This window comes from Mobula hypostoma, chromosome 1, assembly GCF_963921235.1.
Source record: "Mobula hypostoma chromosome 1, sMobHyp1.1, whole genome shotgun sequence".
In the NCBI taxonomy this organism is placed as follows: domain Eukaryota; kingdom Metazoa; phylum Chordata; class Chondrichthyes; order Myliobatiformes; family Myliobatidae; genus Mobula; species Mobula hypostoma.
The window spans coordinates 32,707,950-32,730,114 of NC_086097.1; the positions used below are offsets into that span (position 1 = coordinate 32,707,950).

General features: G+C 43.9%; 1 protein-coding gene across 5 annotated transcripts in view; it reads right to left on the reverse strand.

Annotated features, from left to right (window-relative positions):
- The window catches only part of LOC134345344 (autophagy-related protein 2 homolog B-like), a 179,606-nt gene extending 157,485 nt beyond the window's left edge, over positions 1–22,121 (reverse strand). For all 5 annotated transcript variants that reach the window (XM_063045873.1, XM_063045890.1, XM_063045882.1 and 2 more), the window contains exons 1-3: positions 21,263–22,121; positions 5,922–6,084; positions 2,411–2,563 (exon numbers count right to left, since the gene is read on the reverse strand). In XM_063045873.1, coding sequence (XP_062901943.1) covers positions 2,411–2,563; positions 5,922–6,084; positions 21,263–21,424 — 478 coding nt within the window. In that variant the 5' untranslated portion in view covers positions 21,425–22,121. The remainder of the gene's footprint in view (positions 1–2,410; positions 2,564–5,921; positions 6,085–21,262) is intronic.
- Between the last annotated feature and the right edge of the window lie 44 nt (positions 22,122–22,165).

The window sequence follows — 22,165 nt, forward strand, 5'->3', positions numbered from 1 at the left end:
AGCAACTTAGCAGGTCAAGCAGCATTCTTTGAAAAGAAAGGAATTAAAGTGGATATTTTGGAGCAAGACTCTTAATCAGGATTCTGTACAGGAATTGGGATGTTATGTTGAAGTTGTACAAGGCATTGGTGAGGGCTAATTTGGAGTATTGTGTGCAGGTCTGGTCACCTACTATACCTATAGGAAAGATATCAATAAGATTGAAGAACTACATGAAAGTTTACAAGGATTGCTGTGAAAAGGACCTGAATATAGGGTAAGGCTCTGTTAGGACTTCATTATATAACCATATAACAATTACAGCACGGAAACAGGCCATCTCAGCCCTTCTAGTCCGTGCCGAACTCTTACTCTCACCTAGTCCCACTGACCTGCACTCAGCCCATAACCTTCCATTCCTTTCCTGTCCATATATCTATCCAATTTAACTTTAAATGACAACATCGAACCTGCCTCAACCACTTCTGCTGGAAGCTCATTCCACACAGCTACCACTCTCTGAGTAAAGTAGTTCCCCCTCATGTTACCCCTAAACTTTTGCCCTTTAACTCTCAACTCATGTCCTCTTGTTTGAATCCCCCCCCCACTCTCAATGGAAAAATCCTATCCACATCAACTCTGTCTATCCCCCTCATAATTTTAAATACCTCTATCAAGTCCCCCGTCAACCTTCTACGCTCCAAAGAATAAAGACCTAACTTGTTCAACCTTTCTCTGTAACTTAGGTGCTGGAACCCAGGCAACATTTTAGTAAATCTCCTCTGTACTCTCTCAATTTTATTGACATCTTTCCTATAATTCGGTGACCAGAACTGTACACAATACTCCAAATTTGGCCTCACCAATGCCTTGTACAATTTCAACATTACATATCAACTCCTATACTCAATGCTCTGATTTATAAAGGCCAGCATACCAAAAGCTTTCTTCAACAACCTATTCACATGAGATTCCACCTTCAGGGAACTATGCACCATTATTCCTAGGTCACTCTGTTCTACGCATTCTTCAATGTCCTACCATTTACCATGTATGTCCTATTTTGATTAGTCCTACCAAAATGTAGCACCTCAGATTTATCAGCATTAAACTCCATCTGCCATCTTTCAGCCCACTCTTCTAACTGGCATAAATCTCTCTGCAAGCTTTGAAAACCTACTTTATTATCCACAACTCCACCTATCTTAGTATCATCTGCATACTTACTAATCCAATTTACCACCCCATCATCCAGATCATTAATATATATGACAAACAACATTGGGCCCAGTACAGATCCCTGAGGCACACCACTAAACACCGTCCTCCAATGTGACACACAGTTATCCACCACTACTCTCTGGCGTCTCCCATCCAGCCACTGCTGAATCCATTTTACTACTTCTATATTAATGCCTAACGATTACACCTTCCTAACTAACCTTCCATATGGAATCTTGTCAAAGGCCTTTCTGAAGTCCATATAGACAACATCCACCGCTTTACCCTCATCAACTTTCCTAGTAGCCTCATCAAAAAATTCAATAAGATTTGTCAAACATGACCTTCCACACACAAATCCATGTTGACTGTTCCTAATCAGACCCTGTCTATCCAGATAATTATATATACCATCTCTAAGAATACTTTCCATCAATTTACCCACCACTGATGTCAAACTCACAGGCTGATAATTGCTAGGTTTACTCTTGGAACCCTTTTTAAACAATGGAATAACATGAGCAATACGCCAATCCTCCGGCACCATCTCCGTTTCTGATGACATTTGAAATATTTCTGTCAGAGCCCTTGCTATTTCCACACTAACTTCCCTCAAGGTCCTAGGGAATATCCTGTCCAGATCCGGAGACTGATCCACTTTTATATTCCTTAAGAGTGCCAGTACTTCCACTACTTTAATCATCATACTTTCCATAACTACCCTTCTTATTCCCTTTACCTTACACAATTCAATATCCTTCTCCTTAGTGAATACCGAAGCGTAGGAGATTGAGGGGAGATTTGATAGAGGTATATAAAATTATGAAGGTTATAGATAGGGTATAGAAGGGTAAATGCAAGCAGGCTTTTTCCACTGAGGTTGGGTGAGACTAGAACTGGAGTTCATAGGTTAATGGCAAAAAGTGAAATATTTAAGGGGAACCTGAAGGGGAACTTCAGTGATAAGGATGTGGAACAAGCAGCGGAAGTGGTGGATGCAGGTTCAATTGCAACTTTAAGAGAGGTTTGGATAAGTACATGGATGGGAGGGATACAGAGGGCTACGATCCAGGTGCGGGTTGATGGGACAAGACAGAGTAACTGTTTGACATGGGCTCGAAGGGCCCGTTTCTGTGGTGTAGTTCTATGACACTATAAGAGTTGCCTTTAGGATAACACTCCCAATTAAACATGTCAACCCATTACTGACCTGTTTCAATGGTCTCTGCAAACTTCTCGAGCCCCTCGAGTGGCTGTGGCCCTTCGGCCTGATCATCCGTCAGTCTCTGGCTTAGGCATTCCTTGGCCAGCTGCATACTGTCCGTCATAAAGCTGGACCAGTACATGGGTTCCGAGCCCGACACTGCCAGAGAACAGCCACATGTCAGATCATCAGAACAGTACAACACCAGCACAATGAGTCACAGTGACATTCAGACTTCAATGTCCCAACAGCTTTCTACTCCCTACAGGATCTTTTACAACTGATTATCTAACTTTTTATACTGACAGTCACAGAGTGAGTAGACTTCTTCATCTATTCTATTAATGCTTCTCATCTTACATAGAAAATAGAACATTACAGCACAGTACAGGTCCTTCGGCCAATGACCTACTCTAGCCTTTTAACCTACTCTAAGATCACTCTCACCTTTCCCTCCCATATAGCCCTCCATTTTTCTATAACCCATGTGCTCATCTATGAGTTTCTTCAATGTCCCTAATTTATCTGTCTCTACCACCACTCTTGGCAGTGCATTCAACACACCCACCACTCTCTGTGTAAAAAAAAACTTACTTTTGACATCCCTCCCTTATTCGTTCCTCCAACAACCTTAAAATTCGGCCCCCTTGTATTAGCCATTTCTGTCCTGGGGAAAAAGTCTCTGGCTATCTACTCGATCTATGCCTCTTATCTTGCACATCTCATCCAGTCACCGCTCACTCTCCATCGCTCCAAAAACTTCTCAAATATCATCTTGAAAATCTCTTTCAAGCTCATCATATGACCATAAGAGAATATAACCAGTTGGCCCATCGAATCTGCTTCAGCATTCCATTATGGCTGATATATTATCTCTCTCAACACCATTCTCCAGCCTTCTTTCTGTAACCTTTGACATCCTTACTAATCAAGAAACTTATCAACTTCGACTTCAAATATATCCAGTGACTTGGCCTCCACAGCCATTTCTGGCAATGAACCTCATCTCTGTTCTGAAAGGGCATCCCTCTACTCCATGGGTTCCCAACTCAGGGTCCACGGACCCCTTGCTTAATGCTATTAATCCATGGTATAAAAAAGGCGAGGAACTCCTGCTCTATTTTGAGGTTGTGCCCTCTGGTCCTAGATTCCCCCACTATAGGAAACATCTTCTCAAGATCCACTCTATCTAGACCTTTCAATATTTGACGTTTCAATGTGATTTCCACCCCCCCCCCCATTCTTCCAAACTCCAGCAAGTACAGGCCCAAATCCATCAAACACTTTTCATATGTTAACCTTTTATTTCCAGGATTATTCTCATGAACCTCCTCTGGAGTCTCTCCAAACATTAACTGCTCAAAACTGCTCACATTATTCTAAGTGTGGTCTAACCAATACCTCATGAAGCCTCAGTATTTTATCCTTGCTTTTACATTCTAGTCCACACAAAATGAACGCTAGCATGGCATTTGCCTTCCTCACTATCGACTCAACATGCAAGCTCACCTTTAGGGAACCTTGCAGGAGGACTGCCATTTCTAAGTGGAAGTTTCTCCCACTTAGAAATTAACCTATGCTTTTATTCCTTCTACCAAAGTGCACGATCACACACTTCCCTACACTATATTTCATTTGCTACATTTCTGACCATTCTCCTCATCTGTTTAAGTTCTTCTGGACTCCCTGCTTCCTCAACACCTCAACTTAACTTTGTATCGTCTCCAAATTTAGCCACAAAGCCATCAATTCCATCACCCAAATTATTGACATACAACTTGAAAAGAAGTCCTCCCAGCACTGACCCCTGCAGTCACCAGCAGCCAATTGGAAAAAGACCCCTTTATTCACACTCTTTGCCTCCAGCTAGTCAGATGATATTCTATCCATGCTAGTATCTTTCCTGTAATACCAGGGGCTCTTGTGTTGTTTAGTAGCCTCAGGTGCGACACCTTGTCAAAGGCCTTCTGAAAATCCAAGTAAACAACATCCACTAACTCTCCTTTTGTCTATCTTCCCTGTTATTTCCTCAAAGAATTCCAACACATTTGTCAGACAAGATTTCCCCTTCAGAAAACCATGCTGTCTTTGGCCTATTTTATCAAGTACCTCCAAGTACCCCGAAACTTCATCCTAAATAATGGACTCCAACATCTTCCCAACCAGAGGTCAGGCTAACTGGCCAATAATTTGATGACCAGGCTAAAATTTATTTCTTAACCAAACCTCAAGTTCCCTACTCAAGCATCTTCTTCTCTATCTATTCTTTTTAAAGACACTAAAAACTATTTTAGCTGTCCTAATACCTGTTCATGTGATATTTTCCTGTTAAGTTTTATTTGATAATACTTCTATAAAATGTCATGGAATATTTAAGCGGAATATAAACACAAGTTAAGGCAGTTGCTGTAGTTGCAAGACAACAGACAATCGAAAACTGTAAACTCCAGATTTTAGTTCAGCTACAAGAGCTTGAATGCCAAAACACCTTTGAGGGGCGGAATGGCCTTAAACCATTTGTATGCTGATGAGCAAATACCTTGGTATGGTAACTGCTCTGCCCAAGACTGCAAGGTCCTGAGGATAGTGGTGGATACAGCTTGCACATCTCCAGAGACTCTACGTACACTTCTTGCTGCCTCAACTAAGCAGCCATCGGACTCCGCCCACCCCTCACCCTGGACGTCCTCTCTTCCTACTAACTCCGCCACCCTCTACAATGAGCAGAAGAAAGCATATACCACCAGGTTCAAGGATCTCTCTCTCTCTCTGGCTATCCATCCCATAGGATGATGATGGTTCCTTTCAGTCAATTAGTGGGGTTTATACCCCACTCCTCAGAAAGGATCAGCGTGTGCGTGAATGGATTTTAGGTGAGTAGGGGGTTGTACAGGTCCAGACCCACCCTGTCAACATCCCCTCCTGGATCCAGTGGCATGGTGGGGTCCAAGACGGCTGGGGGAGGTTCTGTTGCAATGAACGGCCAGACCAAGCTTCAATGCAAGGGATGCCCTTTCCGCGCTTCACGGCACGTGTTTGCCAGATGGCCGTTGACCCTACGAGAGGGTTCATCCACCCTTTGACAGGTCTTGTTTTTCGTCCTGCAGGGTGTCTAGCCACCCTCCTCACCAGGCAAGCCCTGGTGGGGGAGCCGGTTTAGTCACCGAACTCCCAACCATGCGACAGGTAGTGCTGGGTTACATGGTACTAGTAGCACTCAGACGAGTGACCAGACTTGGTCAAGGATAGCCTCTAACCCACTGTTATAATTATTGAATAGGATAGTAGGATAAGATGGACTCTTGATCTCATAATCAACCCCATCATGGCTTGCACTTCAGTTTCTATGTAACATTTTATTCTGCCATTCTGTTATTGTGTTTCTCCTCAATGCACTGATGTGATGAAATGATCTATATGAATGGCATACAAAACAAAGTTTTTCACCATACCTTGGTACATGTGACAATAACAAACTAAATAACCAATTCATGTTGTGAAAAAGGTGAACACTCACCCACACGAGGCCTCGGTCGAAAGACCATCTCCAGTCCTTGCACCTCCACTGCACAGTTCTCTTGTAAGAGTGAAGACCAAGGGATGGAAACTGAAATGTTTTGGATAAATCCTTCAGTTATTTCCAAAGGTGCATCAAGTGAATCTAGGATTTCATTTAGGGACTGGAAATATAAAAAAAATAGTTTCAACACCAGTTCTGAGAACACAGTTAAATAATTTTCCTTTAGGTGTATGGTAAATCTTTATTTCCATTTCACAAAAATTATGCAAATCAACTCCCCTCCAATACCATAATGATTGAAGCAGAGGTCTGTTTCACCAAAGATTGTGAAATACCTTTTACGTCCATTTTATGAAGGTTGTGCTCAGTTCTGAAGATAAGTGTAATGTATGGATCTGTTTCCTTTAGAGCAATGACCCCTCCCACCACTATGTATTGTTCTGTTGTCTGCGCGTGCACATTGTTCATCTTTCCCTCTCTGCAAAGTGAATACACCAGTTAAAGCCATCTCCCATGTGCATGCTTTTATTTAATTGATATGTAGTTGTGCAAAGATGCAACAAATTGGCGATGAGCACAAACTTGTAAGAGATGTAACCTTAGAAAGGGCATTGACCATTGCAATATCATTAGAGACTGCAGCAAAGGATGCAGAACTACAGAAAAGGAGGTTAGAGTGTGAAATGTCTCTAAATGGTGCAAAAAACCTAAGATGTGTCGATGTGGCAAATCCTGCCATGACTGTTGGTTCAAAGAAAAAGTCTGCAAAAAGTGTCGCAGACAAGGTCGTATAGAGTGTGTGCAAAGCAGACAAAAAGCACAACCAAGTGAGAAGTCTCAAACACAAATCCAAGCAAATGCATAAAGTTACCAAATGTAGAACAGAATCAGACAAATAGAGTCTGACAAAGGTGAACTGTCATGCCTAGAACTACATAGTATTACTGAAGCAGATCACAATATAATATGGATCACAATAAATGTGTCCGGTGTAAAACTGAAAATGGAGCTATATATAGGGTCAGCTTTGTCCATAATTCCAGAGGCTGACTACAACAGACTGTTTTCTAAGATACCAGTAGAGAAGACTTCAGTGATGCTGAAGACTTACACAGGTGAAAAAGTGTCCCCCAAAAACAAACTGAAAGTAAATGTGGCATATGGAGGCCAAACACAGCTAGAGCTTTATGCATTGAAAAGTAGAGGACCAGCAATTTTCTGACGTGAATGGTTGAGAAAAGTCTAACTAAACTGGCACTCAAAACTGTGTGTGACAGCAACAGGCAACAGCAGCCCAAACGGTAGCACTAACCAGAGACTGGCGCAGCTGTTTTAATGCTAATGGGAAGGTGTTTGAGAAGGGGATTTGTAAACTCAAAGGCATGAAGGCCGGAATTCAACTGGATGAAACAGCAACACCGAGATTCCATAAAAGCGCATCCAGTGCCTTACACACTACGTCCCAGAATGGATGGTGAACAGTAGAGCTTGTAGGAGTCCGAATTCTCTCCGGTCAAGTGGAGTAATTGTGCCATGCCCATTTTCCCATTGCATATGGGGGATTTCAAGGTATCAACCCAGTGTTGCATACTGTGCAGTATCCCCTGCCACGAATAGAAGACATTTTTGCATCTTTTCTGGCAGGGAGAGGTTTTCAAAAATTGACTTGTCACAAGCCTATCTGTGAATAGAGATTGAGGAGTCAAGCAGGAAGTTCCTCACAATCAACGCTCACAAAAGACTGTTTCAGTGTAATTGTCTCATCTTTGGTGTCACATCAGCTCCAGCAATTTGGCGAAGAGCAATGGACCAAGTGCTCCAAAATACCCAGGTACACAATGTTAACTCGATGACATCATCGTGACTGGGAAAAATGATGAAGAACATCTCCAGAATCTTGATAAAGTGCTTACCAAGCTGAGTGAGTATGGTCTGCATACAAAGATCCAAAGAGAGAGAAATGTGACCTTTTCAAGAATGAAATCCCATATTGTGGATATGTCATTAACAGGCATGGCTTACACAAGTCACAAGTGAAGACTGAAGCAGTGCTACAGGAAACCCCACATGAAACCACCACGGTGGGCTTCACAGCTGAACAGGTGAGAAGACAGTTGAAACGTCTCAACCCAAGCAAGGCTGCAGGCCCGGATGGTGTCAGTACCAGGGTGCTCAAAGCCTGTACCCCTCAGCTATGTGGAGTACTTCGCCATGTCTTCAACCTGAGCCTGAATCTCCAGAGGGTTCCCGTGCTGTGGAAGATGTCCTGCCTCATCCCTGTGCCGATGACGCCGCGCCCCAGCAGCCTCAATGACTACAGACCGGTGGCATTGACCTCCCACATCATGAAGACCCTGGAGAGACTTGTTCTGGAGCTGCTCTGGCCTATGGTTAGGCCACACTTAGATCCCCTCCAGTTCGCCTACCAGCCCCGACTAAGAGTTGCGGATGCCATCGTCTACCTGCTGAACCGTGTCTACGCCCACCTGGACAAGCCAGCGAGCACTGTGAGGGTCATGTTTTTTGACTTCTCCAGTGTGTTCAACACCATCCGCCCTGCTGTGCTGGGGGAGAAGCTGACAGCGATGCAGGTGGATGCTTTCCTGGTGTCATGGATTCTTGATTACCTGACTGGCAGACCACAGTACGTGTGCTTGCAACACTGTGTGTCCGACAGAGTGATCAGCAGCACTGGGGCTCCACAGGGGACTGTCTTGTCTCCCCTTCTCTTCACCATTTACACCTCGGACTTCAACTACTGCACAGAGTCTTGTCATCTTCAGAAGTTTTCGGATGACTCTGCCATAGTTGGATGCATCAGCAAGGAAAATGAGGCTGAGTACAGGGCTATGGTAGGCAACTTTGTCACGTGGTGTGAGCAGAATTATCTGCAGCTTAATGTGAAAAAGACTAAGGAGCTGGTGGTAGACCTGAGGAGAGCTAAGGTACTGGTGACCCCTGTTTCCATCCAGGGGGTCAGTGTGGACGTGGTGGAGGATTACAAATACCTGGGGATACGAACTGACAATAAACTGAACTAGTCAAAGAACACTGAGGCTGTCTACAAGAAGGGTCAGTGCCGTCTCTATATCCTGAGGAGACTGAGGTCCTTTAACATCTGTCCGACGATGCTGAGGATGTTCTACGAGTCTGTGGTGGCCAGTGCGATCATGCTTGCTGTTGTGTGCTGGGGCAGCAGGCTGAGGGTAGCAGACACCAAGAGAATCAACAAACTCATTCAGAAGGCCAGTGATGTGGGGATGGAACTGGACTCTCTGACGGTGGTGTCTGAAAAGAGGATGCTGTCCAAGTTGCATGCCATCTTGGACAATGTCTCCCATCCACTACATAATGGACTGGTTGGGCACAGGAGTGCATTCAGCCAGAGACTCATTCCACCGAGATGCAACACAGAGCGTCATAGGAAGTCATTCCTGCCTGTGGCCATCAAACTTTACAACTCCTCCCTTGGAGGGTCAGACACCCTGAGCCAATAGGCTGGTCCTGGACTTATTTCCTGGCATAATTTACATATTACTATTTAATTATTTATGGTTTTATTACTATTTAATTATTTATGGTGCAACTGTAACAAAAACTAATTTCCCTCAGGATCGATAAAGTATGACTATGACTATGACTAAACTGGAAAACATCACAACTCAGGTCATACTTGGGCCTTGTAAGCTACTACCACCAGTTTCTCCCAAACATTGCTACGGTGCTGCATCCATTGAACGCACAGTTACAGACAGGAGCAAAGTGGGAATGGTCAGAAAGATGTGAAAAAGCAGTCAAGGAAACAAAAAAACTAATAACATCCGATGAACTGCTCACCCATTATGACCCATCCCTATCCATCAGACTGGTGTGCAATGTGACCCGTTATGGCATTGGAGCTGTTTTATCACACGTTATGAAAAATGGATCTGAACGCCTGATTGCGTTTGCTTCAAGATCACTGAAGAGCGCAAAAGACAACTATGCACACATCGACTGAGGGGCCCTTTGTCTAGTGTGGGGAATAAAGTAGCTCCACACTACCTCTACGGACAAAAGTTTATGCTAGTGATGGATCACCAGCCCCTTGTCTCCATTTTCAATCCCAGGAAGGGAATTCCAGTGATGACTGTTACCCGGTTATAATGTTGGGCATTGTTCCTAGGAGCCCAGTCTTATGACAAGGAGTTTAAGGGTATCAAACAACACAGCAATGCAGATGGCTTACCACATCTTTCACTATTGGCAACTGAAGAAGAAAAGTTTTCATACTGTGACCCAGCAGACGTGTACCACACAGCATCGGTGGACCAGTTGCCAGAAACAAATTCCAAAATACAACGGGAAACAAAGAATGATCCAACATTGTCAAAAGTCTATGAAATCACCACGCAAGGATGGCCAGCTCATGGTAACCGTACTTTTCCCAGAGTTCTCAGCGAGACGAGACCAACTGTCAAAGAATGCTGATGTGTGAATCTCATATTGTGGTTCCCTCTAGGCTGTGCACCAGAGTGTTAGAAAATCTGCATGAAGGACATGCAGTCAAGATGAACAGTCTTGTCTGGAGCTACGTGTGGCAGCTGGGAATAGATAAACAGATTGAAGGCTTGGTCCAATTCATCCATGCTGAACATGATTCCTATCTATACGATTTCCATTTGCCTTCTCTCCCATCTCCCCCCCAACCTGTGCTTCTGCTCCTTTCCTGGTGGTGTTAGCATTTTAAGATAAGATTTCATCTGCCAGCAACTTAGGCTGCGTTAATCAATTTTAATATGCTAAGCATTTAGATGGCAAATTAATTAATCCAATTATAATAAGAAACATTAATCAGAATGTATTTACCAGCATTAAATATAGGACTTATAAGTAGAGATTTATGAGCTTATAACACACATAATATTTCCCTCCCCCCCCTCTCTGCATTCCGCAGGGATCGCTCCCTACACAACTCCCTTGTCCATTCGTCCCCCCCATCCCTCCCCACTGATCTCCCTCCTGGCACTTATCCGTGTAAGCGGAACAAGTGCTACACATGCCCTTACACTTCCTCCCTTACCACCATTCAGGGCCCCAAACAGTCCTTCCAGGTGAGGCATCACTTCACCTGTGAGTCGACTGGGGTGATATACTGCATCCGGTGCTCCCGATGTGGCCTTTTATATATTGGTGAGACCCGACGCAGACTGGGAGACCGCTTTGCTGAACATCTACGCTCTGTCCGCCAGAGAAAGCAGGATCTCCCAGTGGCCACACATTTTAATTCCACATCCCATTCCCATTCTGACATGTCTATCCACGGCCTCCTCTACTGTAAAGATGAAGCCACACTCAGGTTGGAGGAACAACACCTTATATTCCGTCTGGGTAGCCTCCAACCTGATGGCATGAACATCGACTTCTCCAAATTCCGCTAAGGCCCCACCTCCCCCTCGTACCCCATCTGTTACTCATTTTTATGCACACATTCTTTCTCTCAGTCTCCTTTTTCTCCCTCTGTCCCTCTGAATATACCTCTTGCCCATCCTCTGGGTCACCCCCCCCCGTCTTTCTTCCCGGACCTCCTGTCCCATGATCCTCTCGTATCCCCTTTTGCCTATCACCTGTCCAGCTCTCGGCTCTATCCCTCCCCCTCCTGTCTTCTCCTATCATTTTGCATCTCCCCCTCCCCCTCCAGCTTTCAAATCCCTTACTCACTCTTCCTTCAGTTAGTCCTGACGAAGGGTCTCGGCCTGAAACGTCGACTGCGCCTCTTCCTATAGATGCTGCTTGGCCTGCTGCGTTCACCAGCAACTTTGATGTGTGTTGCTAATATTTAGCAATTAGCTGTAGAAAGTATTATATTGAATCCATAGTAATACACACAAAATGCTGGGGGAACTCAGCAGGTCAGGCAGCAGCTTTGGTTAGGATTAAACAGTCAATGTTTTGGGCCGAGACCCTGAGGATTTACTTCACTATTTTGCTCTCGACACGAAACGTCAACTCTTTATTCCTTTCCACAGATGCTGTCAGATCTGGGGAGTTCCTCTAGCATTTTGTGTGTATTACTCTGGATTTCCAACATCTGCAGAATCTCTTGTATTTACATTAAGAATCAAGACTTTAATACCAGTGTCAATTATGAAGTAAGTGGATGAGCTTAGAGTGTGGATCAGTACTTGGAGCTATGATGTTGTGGCCATTAGACTTGGATGGTGCAGGGGCAGGAATGGCTACTTCATGTGCCGGTTTTTAGATGTCTCAGAAAGGACAGGGAGGGAGGCAAAAGAGGTGAGGGCGTGGCACTGTTGATCAAGGATATTGTCACGGCTGCAGAAAAGGAAGAATTCATGGAGGGGTTGTCTATGGAGTCTCTGTGGGTGAAAGTTAGGAATAGGACGGGGTCAATAACTCTACTAGGTGTTTTTTATAGACCACTGAATAGTAACAGGGACATCGAGGAGCAGATAGGGAGACAGATTCTGCAAAGGTGTAATAATAACAGGGTTGTTAGGATGGGAGATTTTAATTTCCCAAATATTGATTGGCATCTCCCTAGAGTGAGGGGTTTAGACAGGGTGGAGTTTGTTAGGTGTGTTGAGGAAGGCTTCTTGACACAATATGTAGACAAGCCTACAAGATGAGAGGCTGTACTTGATGTGGTATTGGGAAATGAACCTGGTCAGGTGTCAGGACTCTTAGTGGGAGAGCATTTTGGAGATAGTGATCACAATTCTACCTCCTTTACCATAGCATTGGAGAGGGAGAGGAACAGACAAGTTAGGGAAATGTTTAATTGGAGTAAGGGGAAATATGAAGCTTTCAGGCAGGAACTTGGAAGCATAAATTGGAAACAGCTGTTCTCAGGGAAACTTACGGAAGAAATGTGGCAAATGTTCTGGGGATATTTGTGTGGGGTTCTGCATAGGTACGTTCCAATGAAACAGGGAAAGGATGGTAGGATACAGGAACTGTGGTGTACAAAGGCTATTGTAAATCTAGTCAAGACAAAAGTGCTTACGAAAGGTTCAAAAAAAAAACTAGGTAATGATAGAGATCTAGAAGGTTATAAGTCTAGCAGGAAGAAGCTTAAGAATGAAATTAGGAGAGCCAGAAGGGGCCATGAGAAGGTCTTGGCGGAAAGGATTAAGGAAAACCCCAAGGCATTCTACAAGTATATGAAGAGCAAGAAGATAAGACGCGAGAGAATATGACCAATCAAGTGTGACAGCGGAAAACTGTGTATGGAACTGGAGGAAATAGCAGAGGTACTTGATGAATACTTTGCTTCAGTATACACTATGGAAAAGGATCTTAGCAATTGTAGGGATGACTTGCAGCGGACTGAAAAGCTTGAGCATATAGACATTAAGAAAGAGGATGTGCTAGAGCTTTTGGAAAGCATCAAGTTGGATAAGTCACCGGGACTGGACAGAATGTACCCCAGGCTACTGTCCGAAGCGAGGGAGGAGATTGCTGAGCCTCTGGTGATGATCTTTGCATCATCACCGAGGACAGGAGAGGTTCCAGAGGATTGGAGGGTTGCGGATGTTGTTCCCTTATTCAAGAAGGGGAGTAGAGATAGCCCAGAAAATTATAGGCCAGTGAGTCTTACTCCAGTGGTTGCTATGTTGATGGAGAAGATCCTGACAGGCACGATTTATGAACACTTAGAGAGGCATAATATGATTAGGAATAGTCAGCCTGGCTTTGTCAAAGGCAGATCATGCCTTATGAGTCTGATTGAATTTTTTGAGGATGTGACGAAGCATATTGATAAAGGTACAGCCGTAGATGTAGAGTATATGGATTTCAGCAAGGCATTTGATAAGGTATCCCATGCAAGGCTTATTGAGAAAGTAAGGAGGCATGGGATCCAAGGGGACATTGCTTTGTGGATCCAGAACTGGCTTGCTCACAGAAAGCAAAGAGTGGTTGTAGATGGGTCATATTCTGTATGGAGGTCGGTGACCAGTGGTGTATCTCAGGGATCTGTTCCGGGACCCCAACTCTTTGTGATTTTTATAAATGACCTGGAGTGAGGAAGTGGAGGGATGGGTTAGTAAATTTGCTAATGACACAAAGGTTGAGGGTGTTGTAGATAGTGGGGAGGGCTGTCAGAGGTTACGGCAGGACATTGATAGGATGCAAAACTGGGCTGAGAAGTGGCAGATGAAGTTCAACCCAGATAAGTTTGAGGTGGTTCAGTTTGGTAGGTCAAATATGATGGCAGAATATAGTATTAATGGTAAGACTCTTGGCAGAGGGATCTTGGGGTCCGAGTCTATAGGACAATCAAAGCTGCTATGCAGGTTGACTCTGTGGTTAAGAAGGCATACGGTGCATTGGCCTTCAGCAACCGTGGGATTGAGTTCAAGAGCCGAGAGGTAATGTTGCAACTGTATAGGACCCTGGTCAGACCCCACTTGGAGTACCGTGCTCAGTTCTGGTCACCTCACTACAGGAAGGACGTGGAAACCATAGAAAGGGTGCAGAGGAGATTTACAAGGATGTTGCCTGGATTGGGGAGCATGCCTTATGAGAATAGGTTGAGTGAACTCAGCCTTTTCTCCTTGGAACGATGGAGGATGAGAGATGACCTGATAGAGGTGTACAAGATAATGAGAGGCATTGATCGTGTGGATGGTCAGCGGCTTTTTCCCAGGGCTGAAATGGCTAGCACGAGATGCCATAGTTTTAAGGTGCTTGGAAGCAGGTACAGAGGAGATGTCAGGAGTAAGTTTTTTTATGCAGAGAATGGTAAGTGCGTGGAATGGGCTGCCGGCAGCGGTGGTGGAGGCGGAAACGATAGGGTCTTTTAAGAGGCTCCTGGATAGGTACACAGAGCTTAGAAAAATAAAGGGCTATGGGTAAGCCTAGGTAGTTCTAAAGTAAGGACATGTTCGGTACAGCTCTGTGGGCTGAAGGGCATGTATTGTGCTGTAGGTTTTCTATGTTTCTAATTAACACACAACAGTACAGCAAGGGAACAAGCCCTTTGGCTTACAATGTTGTGCAAAACTGATTAAACTAGTAATTAATTACCTAACTTCATTCTCTGCACACTGATGTGCCTACCTAAGTGCCTCCATCATGCAGGACCTGGATAAAGTATTCAGCCCCCAACCTTTGTTCACATAAATGAGTGATTTTGATCAATTTAACTGAGAATTTTTATTTGTGAGTCAATGTTCCTTCCCCCCCCCCGTCAACAGTAGAGCCCAAAAAATAGGGAAAATTGTAAAGCATGAAAATTTTAAAATGCAAAAACTGAAAGGTCTGCACTTCGAAAGTTTTCATCCCCCTTTGCTCGGTGCTTAGCTGAACCACCTCTTACAGCTATTACAGCCAGAAATCTTTTTAGATAAATCTTTATTGGCTTTGCACAACATGTTGGAACAAGGTTTGTCCTTGCAAAATTGCTCCTGCTGTGCCAGGTTGGTTGGAGAGCAGCAGTGGATAGCAATCTTGAGGTACTGCCCGAGATCTCCAGTCGGGTTTTGGTCAGAACTCTGTCTGGGCTGAACTGCAGTCCAAGAACAGCATTCTCACATAAGCATCCCTGCTCTCCAGGTGTGTAGAGCTGTGGCTGTTGCGTCATCCGTCGATCGGTTGTGTCGGTCGGTGAATTGTCGGGAGTCCAGTGTGAGCGGTAACATGCTACAGATGTAGTCCTTGACCAGCCTCTCAAAGCACTTGCTTATTACTAAGGCGAGAGTGCGAGAGGACGCCAGTTGTTCAAACATGTTACCTTGGTTGTTTTTTTTGGGTACAGGGACAATGGTGGATGTTTCGAAGCAGGAAGACACTCTGCACTGGGAGAAGGGGAGATTAAAAATGTCTGCAAACACACCGGCTAGTTGTGCCACGCACCCTCTGAGTACCCGCCGGCGACAATGATAGCAGCCTCCGGGTGTACAGTCTCCAGGGTGCTGATGGTCTCTTACAGTTCCCTGAGAGGCAGGTCAGTATCAGCCTGTGATAATAACAGCCGCAAACTCTCTAGGCAGCCAGAAAGGTTTACATGCCGGTCCTTCTCCCTCGCCTCCGGTGCCACTTCTGAGATAGATGAGCCTCCCATGGATCAGGTAAGCTGGGGTTTCCAGTGTAGAAAAGGCGGCACGCTGTGGGTAAATGTCCTCTTCCCAATGTTCAGAAGAGTCAGTCGATCATACCTGATGTGACTATCAGCTTCTTGACAAGAAATGCAAAGGAAATTGCAGAAATTAGCAATACACTGTAAAGTTGGTACAGAGCTCGCAACACGGTTGCTGTACATGGTGCCATCTTTGGTGAGTCAGCTAGGTAACACCATCCCTACTGTAAAGTATAGTGGAGGTAGCATTATGCTATGGGAATGCTTTTCAGCAGCAGGGACTAGAAATCTGGTCAGGACTGATGGGAAGATAAATGCTGCTAAATACAGAGAGATCCTTGATAAAAACCTGCTAGCCTCTGCCAGAAATCTTAAACTGGGGAGGAAATTCATCTTTCAGCAGGACAATGACTCAAAGCACACTGCCAGAGCAACCATGGAATGGCTTCAAATGAAGAAAATTGTTGTCTTTGAGTAGCCCAGACAGAGTCCTGACCTTAACCTGATCGAACATCTCTGGCAAGACCTCAATATAATGTCCGCTGCTGCTCTCGAACAAACCTGGTACAGCTTGAGCAATTTTGCAAGGAGGAAAGGGCGAATCTTGCCCCATCACATTGTGCAAAGCTAATACAGACTTATCCAAAAAGAGTACTGGTTGTAATAGCTGTGAGAGGTGGTTCAGCTAAGTATTGAACAAAGGGGATGAATACTTTTGAAATGCTGATAGTTCAGCTTTTGAATTTGTAGTTTTTATGCTTTACAATTTCCCCTTTTTTGGGGGCTCCACTGTGAAAAAAGGAGAATGGGATACACAAATAAAAATTCTCAGTTAAATTCATTAATCCCTGGTTGTAATACTCATTTATGTGAACAATGGGTTGGGGGCTGAATACTCTTTCAGGGTCCTGTACCTCTGGCAACACATTCCAAGCACTCATTACTCTCTGTGTAGGAAACTTGCACTGTACATCTCCCTTGAACTTACTCCCTCTCACTTTAAATGCATGTCCTCTCATTTTGGTTTTAGTTCTCATCAAAAAAACTGAAACTGGACAAACATACTTCCAAGATAATTTTTTGACTGAGAGAAAAGAAACCCCGGCTTTAAGACTAACCTACACTTCAGGCTGTAAGCACACTGGCCAGCTGTCCTCTCCTTGATAGAGCCATAGTTTTAGCCAAATAATTTCAATGCAATGAATACATACACACACAAGTATCGGACTTGTCTCCAACATGTTTTTAAAACTGATTTTTCAGAGTGCAGATGTCACTGACAAGACCTATGCCCGTCCTGACCGAAATGCTGCAGGATGCACACTCAGTGAAACTGGAGGAACTGTGATAGTTTTCCAAGTCAGGATGGTGTGCAACTTAAAACAGAACTGCATGTGGTGGATCTCATGCATCTGCTGCCCTTGTTCTTCCTGATGGAAAAAGCTGTGGGTTTTTAAGTCAGGAATACTACCGGGACAGTCTTCAGTCTCCATCACACACGCTGGTCCCCATTCCCTTCCACCATTCCTCTAACATACAGGTATTTATTCCATCATGAAGAGCACCCATTTTCACAATGGAAACACTGCTCGATTCTGTCTCTGCTTCAACTGTTGAAACCTTCCTTCAGAGCCTTCTCTCCCCTGGATTTGATAATTACACTTCATGTCTGGCTAGTCCCCCTAATTCTTATTTCTCTAATCTTAAGGACTGCCAAAACCCTACAGCATCCTCATTCCAAGTCAACCTGCATCCTAGTTCACCAACACCTTATTAAAATATTCTTCCTTGGCATTCTTCATCTCTTCTGGCTGGGTAAATATGATAGTTCCAAGTTCTTCCAATTCTGGCCCCTTGATTCACACTCAAATTTAATCACCCTACAACTGTTTCTCCTTCCTCCAATTTAAGATGCTTTAAATCTTGCCTTTTTGACTAAGATTTGAGTCACCTATTGTAATGCTGTTACCGGTTCAAAATTAATTCTCACGGTTGGAGTTAAACAACATAGAAACAAGCACTTCAGTCCATCAGACTTGGCCATCAAACACTCCTTTACACTAACCCATTTTTATTATTCTCACATTCCCCATCAACTGTGACCAGAATCTACCCCTCAAACTTATCACTTTGTGTCTCCATTTTACTACTCCCATAGATTCTACCCAACCTGCTGAATTATTGCGGCAGTTTCTGTTTTGCTCCATATTTCCACATCTGTATTCCCTTGTGCCTACCACTCACCTACATGACAGGGACAGTAGATAGCACCCAATTAACCTAACAACCCATGTATCTCTGAGAAATGGAAGGAAACTGGAGTACCTGGGGATACCCACATGATCACAGGGAGCATATGTTAACTCTACAAAGACAGCACCAGAGGTTGGGATTGATCCCTGGTCACCACAGCTGACTGAAACAGCAAGTTAGCTTTGTCACTGTGCTACCCTATTACATTCTGTCACATAGTGTTCCAATGAACCTTGGAATATTTTTCCAGAATAAAAGTGATATATTTCCAATAGGAACATTGACTATTTATTACTCTCCATAAATGCTGCTTGACCTGCTGAGTTCTTCCACCATTTTGTCTGTGTTGCTCTGGATTTCCAGCATCTGCAAAATTTCACGCTTATAAAGTATCCAAATGCTATTTATGAAATTAGGAGGAGAAATACTTTCCGGCCAAAGTAATTTTGGAAGAATATATCTGAAGGATGCAGCAAATTAATTAAAAAGGCCTCAGTGGGGTAGCCAAGAGTTAATAAATCACTTAGACACAGTGGTAAGTAGGTGAGTCTGTAGGTTTGATTAGCAAAAACTCCCAGGTGATCTAGGAGCAAATGACAATGAAAACAGAAACCAGGATAAGGATCAGGGCTTATTTCACAACTGACCTAATGATAAATGCTGATGAGAAAAGGACTGATTTTGCAAGACACAATAATACAAACAAAATGCTGGAGAAACTCAGCAGGTTAAGCAGCATTGATCGGTCCTGTTAAACGATCTCTGCCAGAAACATAAGCAACCCCTGACTGCTTATTTCTCTCCACAGACACTGCCTGAGCTGCTGAATTCCTCCAACGTCTTGTGTGTGTAACTGTTAAGAACATCAAATGTTATCCTATTCACTGTTCAACACACCTTCTTCAACAGAATTTTCACACCTTAACAGTAAATAAGTGTTGTCGACAATTCAAATTCTTAGATTAAAATGTGTATTAGTGGACATAAAACAAAATTTAGACTGATACTTCATTTATAACATGGGGAGGTGTGGTCTTGACAGAGCTACAGTAACAGCAAGAGACCCCAGCAGTCAGGGGTCAGCACTATAGGTACTCTACCCCATAAGCAGGGCAGCACGAAGGAATGTACACAATTGTAGGACTGTACTGAGGGATTAGTACATTGTCAGAGCTGTGTTAAAAGAAGGTTCTGCACTCTCAGAACATTGACATTCTCTCTTCTCCACCTTCCCATCAAGCAGAAGATATAAAAGCCTGAAAGCACATACCACCAGGCTCAAGGACAGCTTCTAGTAGACTGTTAAAAGATGACCGAACAGTTCCTTAGCACAGCAAGATAGACTTTTAACCTCACAATCTACCTCGTAATGACCGTGCACCTTATTTGATCCGTATGAACAGTATGCAAGACAAAGTTTTCACTGTACCCCAGTACATGCAATAATAATAAATCAGTTCTGATTAATGGAAGAAAACTTACTACACACTTTTAGAGTGCTCTCCGGTTGGTCTAGCCAACAGTTATTAGATTAATTTCATTGCCTTTTGTGAAACTTTGCTGTGCACCAACTGGCTGTAATAAAATCATGGAGTCGTACAGCACAGAAACAGGCCTTTCAGCCCACTGTGTCTATGCTGACCATTGAGTGCTGCATTGCCGTCTTGCACAGGAATCGCAAGGCCTCTGGCCACAGGTCCCTGCAAAGAATTCCGAGGACTGCTATGAGGATCAGTGGGGTCTCTCTTCTGCCCCTCAGTGACATTTACCAGGACTGCTGCATACGCAGGGCCCTTAGTATTTTGTCAATGATTCCTCCCAGCCATCCAACGATCTCTGAACCCCTAACATCAGGCAGGAGGTACTGTAGCATTACAAGAAGAAGTGTTAGGATGGGAAACAGCTTTTCTCCCCAAGCCATGAGACTGCTGAACACCCTGCCACCACACAGGTTTCATCACGTATGAAGCGCCAGTAGTGTTATACTGCTTACTTTTTAACTTAATCATTTTGGTAATATTACTTTTTCTGTTGTGTGTGAGTTGCATGTACTGTGTTGTGCACCTTGGCTCGGAGGAATGTTCTGTCTATGGACATGGATGAGTAATAAGTTTGAACTTGAATTTGATCATGCCTATTTATACAAGTCCAACTTGCCTGCATTAATTCCATATTCCTCAATGTCCTGCTCATTCAAATACCTGTCCAGATGCCTAATAATCCTGTCACTGTTGTTGCCTTCACCACCTCCTCTGGGAGGCCACAAATCTTACAACTATAACTTTTACAAAATTATCTCTTTGATGAGAAAGCAGGTCACTATACTACATATGTACCATGGAGAGCATTCTAACTGGCTGCATCACGGAGATGCCAATGCACAGGATCGGAAAAAGCTGCAAAGGGTTACAAGCTCTGCTGGGTCCATTATGAACACGAGCCTCCTTACCATCAAGGACATCTTCAAAAGGCAATGACTGAAGAAAGCAGCATCCATCATTAAGACTCTCACCGTTGCAGGACGTGCCTTCTTCTCATTACTACCACCTGGGAAGAAGTACCAGGAACCTGAAGACCCAAACTCAACGTTTTAGGAGCAGCTTCTTCCCCTCCACCATCAGATTTCTGAACGGCTCTCTTTTGTATGAATTTTTAACTTTTTTTATTATTGTAACTTATAGCAATGTGCTATGCCTGCACTGTACTGCAGTCACAAATAAATTTCACAACATGTCAGTGACAATAAAGCTGATTCCGAAGCCTGCAAAGGTGCTGCTTCAGAATTACAATTTCTTACCTGATCAATGCTGCATTTCATTAATATACGCAGCATCTTGTTACAAGTTGCTTACTCATCTCTACAAGCTGGTCCTGCCAACAGTCTACAGCCTGCTACAGCTTCCTCACCGCACCCCCCCTCCCAAATTAATTTGTATTTGTACTGGGCAACATTTGCTGCCTCTTTATTGCAATTACTTGTGTAGAGAGTGCCTCAAACCCTTACCGATTTGTCCAATGGAACCTGTGAGAGAGAGCCTGTTCCTTGGTAAAGATCCACACTCAGCTGCTCCAGGCTCAACTTCTCCTCCAGGAAGTGGTCCAGGTATCGGTGCAGCAGGTACCTGCAAGCCCGCTTCTTAATCGACTCAGAGAATGGCCAAGGCATCTTGACTTCAACCCATAAACAATGCTAGGAACCCTGGTTGAATTAACTCAGACCCAGTAATAAAAAAAACCTAACAAAAATTTTGCATCCTCTCCCTTTCGTCCTCCACTTTGCCCAAATCGTATTTTTAAAATATATCCATTTTTTTCACATGCAATCAAATCCCCTTGGTTTCGCCACTTGCGTTTTCCCCAGGAATATAATTTTCCCTGTTTTATCCTGGTTCCCTTTAACACTTATTCTCCAATCCACAATGGCTCATCCCTGTCATACACCCGCTCACCCCTATCTACAATGTTTACCCTTTTTAGTTGTGTTAACATTCACCTACTTTGTAATTTTTCTTGAACATGTCAACAGCCTGTTCCCTTAGTATTTTAGTATAAGTAGTATTCCCCTTTATGTCAAGTTGTTATTCCCGAATCATCACCCTTTTGTCTTCACGTAAAGGATTTACCTTTATCGATGTTTTTTCCCTCAAAATTCATCCGCCTTATCCACGACCCCTCCACACTGACCTCATTACTTTTCTCACCCTTCTATTCAGTCCCCCTCTTCTCTTAATACTTACGCTACCCTGAAATATTCACCCCTTCACAGTAATTACCCCGATTTTACATTCCCAGCTATTGGTCTGCCGCTGTCCAGCACCCCTCAGTTACTGTCATCCCTCGCGGAACGGCGACAGAAAGTGCAGGCGACAGGCCTCGGTCAGCGGACCGTTTATACCAGGAGTGGAAG